Raw genomic sequence first — 6,000 nt, forward strand, 5'->3', positions numbered from 1 at the left:
TGAAAAAAAAAGGCAAAGGTTGTTTGCAATTATGCCAACCGTATCTTTTTTTTTTTAATTCATTTGGAGCATTGACAACACGGCCATCAGCTCAAAGATAAATACATCAGTATAAGACATGTCCTAAAGTACTTAAAAATAACTTAAAAACACAAACAACTTAAAAACTATTAAAAGACAAAAAAAAAAAGAGTCGGTCACCTATAAGAGGACGAAAGTATTTTGAACAAAATCAAAAATAACCTTATTTTATACTCTGGCACAGGCACATCCAGTTTAGCTATGCAGTTTAGTGAGTAAAGAAGGACGTGTCCACGTAATCGTCCAAACAAAAAGAGAAAACGTTTTTCGACTTCTAAATATATTCCATTCTCCATTCTCCCTATAATCCTAGAAACTATTATGTTAAAGCGCTCGACATCAAAATAAAAGTTATTTGTTAAGATTTGGTTACTGGAAACCGTTGTCTCCCGAAATGGAATTTCATAGAAAAAGTACCGTTATTTCGTTAAAATCTCTAAGACAATATCAAATTTTCTTTAGGAGGACAACTTTTCAACAAACTGAGTGTGCCAGAGTATATTTTGTATCTTAAAATTATTGCCCGAAAACATACTGCTAATTAAGATCCAAAGTGAAAGTAAATAACTACGTTTCAAAAGTGTTCTTAATTTATTTGCTTATTGACCTTAAAATCCATAAAATTTTACAAATTACATGACCTGTTGACATTGATACCGTTAAACAGTTAATTGTTTGTTCACGCATTTAAGACTACAAATTAAAATTTCATGGCAGAGGTTTTAAGTAAAATGTTTTATTTGAAGCGTAACAGTTTCTCAGTCATGATTGTATCAATAGCACTTATTTTTGTTGTTTTTGTTTCTCCTGTGTTCGGTCAGGAGAACCATCAAGCCTTAGGTCCCGCAACACCCACAAGTGCGCTCCCTATACCGTTCATGGACTTGTTTACTGCACCATCAAATTATTTCTCGGAACAGGTTCGGAAGACATATTCCGATCCTGGATACTCATATCATGTGTCGTGTCCGAAGTCTGATTCTCTCTCCTCGTTGGCTAGTGTTCTAGGAAGTGCCGCTAAAATAATGATGTCCGCTGCTGTTATAGTGTTTCTCAAAGTGGCGGCTGGTAAAATGTTGTTGTTGCCGCTTACAGTGATGATTATGGCTAAGGCAGGATTAAAGGCGTTCCTGTTGTGGCCCATGATATCGAAAATGATCAAATATTTTAAGAAGAAAAAGAAAAAAGGTCACAAATCGAGAATGATCATGGATTGTTCGGAGAGAATCGCTTGTGTTATTCGGAGGGCATCGAGAAACGGCTGGGCAAGCCACTTGGGCGCGGCTGCTACTTTTTCCATGATAAACGACGTCGAGGAAGACGCTCCATTTGCCAAGGTTCTACTAAGCGTGTTGGCCGGCGATAAAATTGCACAATGTATGTCACTAGACTGCGGTTCCGGAGTCAATATTAGCTGACTCTTATAACACCAATAAAATAAAATGCATGACTCAATTGCTAAACATAACCTACATAATTATAACATGAAGAAGTGCCAACTTGCGGATATTTGTTATTTTTACCTTATAAAGCGCCATGATGCATTTTATACAAGTTTAGTTGTTCACGATGTTGCTGGTGGTAGCATTCCTGACGTCAGTTTTATTTCCATATAGTATATGTACGTTGATATTCGATCCTAATGGATATCAATACGAAGTGGGAACTTTGTTACCCAACGATGGAGTTTCATTATACCCCGATGCAAGCCCGCCTACGTATCAGCAATTTACGAATATTCTCGAAGTTCCGCAAATACCTGAACAGCGCAACATTAGGCAGTTACAGCCGTCTCCACCAAAAGTTCCAACGGATACCTCGCTCGTAAGAAAAAACTTGAACTCTGAAATCAACGAAATCATTGAATCTTTGAACCAGTTGACAGAAAACAGGATGACAGAAAACAGGATGGATGAGAATCAGGAGTCTCGTGCCGCTGAGCGTGCGGACGAATATGGATTATATCACCGCCCTTCTTATGGATACCCACCAAGCCCTCAGAACTATGGACCGTGGTCTCCTTCTTACGTGCCTCAATATAAACACGAATTATCTCCCAAACTATCACTGTTAAAGCCAGATCTACTGCTGAAACCAGTGGCTACGAAGGCGGCAAGTAAGGTTAGCGGTTTAATTGAGCTGGTCCTCGCATTGCTGTCAGGATCTGCCCCCAATGATTTGGAGCTTAAAGGTTTCAAGGATATTGTCATCAACGGGATAGTGAAGCCTTTGCTGACTGCTAAAGGTGGTCTGAAGTCTTTGATCAGTAAGTTAAGCATTCCAGTGATTTCTCTGATGTTGATAAATTTGGAAGTGTTGATAACTATTTGGTGGTTGTGGGAGGAGGACTGCCCCCAGCCGGTGTACCACCACCCCTCCTATGGATCTGCACCGAAGCCATCCTATCACGCTCCAAGCTACCCTACTCAAAGCTATCCACCTAGCTATAACTACAATCCGTATAAATAACACTACGAAGATTAAAATATATCCCAGTTTTGTAATAAAACCTGTCTCACAATCATTATCTACTTGAGACATGACTTATTTACATTTTATTTATATCTTAGAGTTTAATAATTTATTTTAAAGTAAGACTGAATATCGTTTTATTTGTAGCTATATGCTTCTATGTATTAAAATCTACAAGAATATAATTGATTTTTATTTATAATACACCCCAGACAAACTCCCATAGGTACCTACTATCTCAAGTGCCCTAGGTATGCAAAAGAAAATGGTGTTACATATCTATTCATGACATAAACATGCTTTTCTCTTGTAATTAATCTTGTGTTCGCTTCTAGTTGTACCTACTGAAAGTTTTAAGTGTAAAGCTAAACTTTGGAGGGTGTACTATCATTACTATCTATTTAAATGGCGAGGGATTTGCAGTTGTCCCTCAGCCAAGCGAATCTATATCAGCTGACGGCCCCTTAACATTACATAGGCCTTTTTTCGACCGTTGCGGTCTATAAATATAGAAATAGTGAGTCACGCGCTCTATAGAAATACTATAAATAAGTAGGTATGTGTTCACGGTACGCGACTGCTCTTTCCAGTTTCCACTTCTAAGTAACTCCCTACTACGAGTTACTTTAGAACTTCTCGAGTCGAAAATAATATTTATGATAATAGCTGTCCCTAAAGACAAAACGGGACCCGTATAAATCAGGTTACATTAAAATTGATAAAGCCCTATTAGTATCTTATGAGTAAACAAAAAGGTAAGCATTCTGTTGTCTTTGTTGTACTTAGATATTATTAAATACATCACAGTAACAATAGGAACACCGTTTTTAGTAGGTGTTCTGCTAAAGACACAAATTGTTAACTACTTTAACTAGACAGTGGAGAATATAATGCCTTACGATATTCGGATATTTTATTTAATGTTCCTGACGTAGTTTCTAAATTGGGAAGGTCAGTGAAAGCTAATTATACATTTCTTTTTTCTGAGTCTATACGGCGTGAGAGAGAGAGAGAGAGAAAGAAAATGGATGGTCGTTCTCTATGTAGGTACGGAAGGATTTTGGGTGCAAGTGCTGTGTTTTTGAGCACAGATGGCGCAAATTCGCACTTTTGTATGAGATGAATTTCAAAAAAATATTTGGTTCATTTGAAAACTTATATTTTGTTTTGATGCGTTACAATTCTATCATAATCTATTTTAAGCCTACTTCAAAAATGGAGGATGTATATATGTCATTTCTGAACCGATTTGGATTTTTTTTTGTTTGAATGTATAGGTCTAGTTAGTTGTATAGGTCCGTCCCTACTTAGTTGGTACCGTTTTTGTCTAAACTCAATTTTGATGATGGGATCCATGAAGGATCCAAGGAACTCTTAAAATCGTATAGGCGTACAAATAGCGATTTTAGTATTTTCATCAAAAATGTGTCAATTGATGAAGTGGAACTGTTGATGATGACCAGAACATTAGGTTTTTTCACTTTTGGCGAATTGTCCTCTTTGTTGTTTGTTAAGTAAGCTTTTAAGGAACATTTGTGTTAAGGTCTAGTTCTGATAATGAGTTCCATGAGGTTCAACTCCTCAAATCTTGATGGCTTCAAATTCAGACCTTGAAACTTGGAACGCACCGAAAGCCCAACAATGTTTAGTGCCATGACAGTTTGGCCAGACAGAAACGAGTCATGCAGAATGATGCATCATTGGTAAGAAAAACTAAAAATGGAAAAATAAAATAAATCTTAAAAAAAAGTAAAACTGACTTCTAAAAGGATAAAAATAAAATATCATCCTGTTTTACATGCGCTAGCTAGCTGATATGTTTGAAGTCGGCGCCAATCCAAACAGTTACAACACTGGTTCTTTCTTTCTTATCGAACTACACCAGGGTTGGCTTTCGGGTTGGCAGCCTGTTGACGCTTTTATGAATTGACTTGGCATCAACTTCAAACGTATCAGTAGCTAGAGCATATAAATCGGTATAATATTTTATTTTATCCTTTTTGAAGTCGGTTTTACTTTTTTTATGGGGTATGTATTATCTCTAGGGAGCAGTTATTTTGTTTCAGTTCTCAACGAAGATATATGTATTTGTCAGTTTGAAATCACTAAACAAGTAGGTCGACAGTGGAAACTCCCTAGGCTCATGTGTCGTCTCAGAGAGCATAATGGGGAAGATGCAATCATCATGATACTACTATGATATTTTGTAATTAAAAGGCTAAAAAAATACTAAAAAAGCTGTGGTCTTTTTTAGTATGTTTTTCGACGTAAATATATTAAAATGATATATTTTTACAATAATTCTCGAATAAAGTTACGTGAAACGGATCGATTTTTGAAACACCAATCAGCGCTTCCGATAATGACATGAACTAATTTAAACGTGCAGTCATCATAGGCATAAAAGTAACTTGGACAAGGGAAACTTTTTTAGGAAATTTTGATTTATTAAATTTTTTAATGTACCTAAAAAAACTATTATTTTTGTATTTATTAAACCATACAAAAAATAAAAAAAATCTAAAAAATCCCTTGTACTAGTTTAATTCGTTTTTCACTTAGGTAAAAAAAAAATGCTATTTATTTCAATAAAAAGCACATTACACAATATTAAACTTAACTACTAATCGTAAATTCAAAAGATTTTTTGAGTTAAGGAGTCTTATATGAAATATTTATACATTTTAATTATTATTGTTTTTAGGTACATAGGTCATCTAATTAAATGATTTCGGTAGACTGCCCTCTTATTTTAATAAAGTATTTTTTAATAATATTTCTAGCTTGTCCACTCGTTCGTCCTATAGAAGGAGTTTTAATAATTCCGTCAGGTATACCGTCAGATGGCGTGGCGTGGTGGCGCCTTTGAGGTGGCTTCGTACAGTGGTCATATCTCGACTATCAAACATGCTGAAGCGCTGATATTTGTATACGTGAATAACGTTGATATGCGTAGCCTATCCCCCAAAAATGATGGTACTGCGGTAGCAAACTTCGTCAGAAAGAGTCAATATGTGTTTTCGCTACTCAAAAGTAATTTTTTTTTCTTTGAATGCATCTGTCTGCCTTCAATGTGTAAGTTTTAGTGGAATTAGTAAAACTACTTTACAGTAGTCTAGTTTGTAAATACATGCTTAACATTATTATGTATACAATAGTTTTGGGATTGCCTTGACGGTTATTTTTTTCAGTTTTTTTTGTGTTCGGTTTGATGCCTTCCCTAGTGCCTTCGTACACTCAAATTGTATGTATTGTACGAATGCTCCCCATGACACTGAAAAAAAAACAAGAATATAAACATTACAAAATCAGGTCAGTGAGATAGTTACACTGTTATTTTATTATAGACAGATAAGTGGACAATGAAGTAGCATTAGTGTCATTTTCAAATAGTTGTTATTAGGGTTCCGTAGCCAAATGGCAAAAAACGGAACCCTTATAGATTCG

The 6,000-nt window shown here is 35.7% G+C and overlaps 2 protein-coding genes across 2 annotated transcripts; both read left to right on the forward strand.

Annotated features, from left to right (window-relative positions):
- The first annotated feature begins 302 nt into the window (after positions 1 to 302).
- On the forward strand, positions 303 to 1,503 carry LOC133522114 (uncharacterized). The gene has a single exon (XM_061857326.1). The coding sequence runs from the start codon at positions 792 to 794 to the stop codon at positions 1,497 to 1,499; it is 708 nt and encodes a 235-aa protein (XP_061713310.1). The 5' UTR covers positions 303 to 791; the 3' UTR covers positions 1,500 to 1,503.
- Positions 1,504 to 1,614: 111 nt separating this feature from the next.
- On the forward strand, positions 1,615 to 2,738 carry LOC133522113 (uncharacterized). The gene has a single exon (XM_061857325.1). It carries the CDS (start codon positions 1,651 to 1,653, stop codon positions 2,548 to 2,550), a length of 900 nt encoding a protein of 299 aa, XP_061713309.1. The 5' UTR covers positions 1,615 to 1,650; the 3' UTR covers positions 2,551 to 2,738.
- The last annotated feature ends 3,262 nt before the right edge of the window (positions 2,739 to 6,000 follow it).

Source organism: Cydia pomonella, chromosome 10 (genome assembly GCF_033807575.1).
Source record: "Cydia pomonella isolate Wapato2018A chromosome 10, ilCydPomo1, whole genome shotgun sequence".
Lineage (NCBI taxonomy): Eukaryota > Metazoa > Arthropoda > Insecta > Lepidoptera > Tortricidae > Cydia > Cydia pomonella.

Excerpts from the sequence above, each read along its gene's own strand:
- LOC133522114 (XM_061857326.1), top strand. The coding sequence starts at position 792 with ATGGCAGAGGTTTTAAGTAAAATGTTTTATTTGAAGCGTAACAGTTTC.
- LOC133522113 (XM_061857325.1), top strand. The coding sequence starts at position 1,651 with ATGTTGCTGGTGGTAGCATTCCTGACGTCAGTTTTATTTCCATATAGT.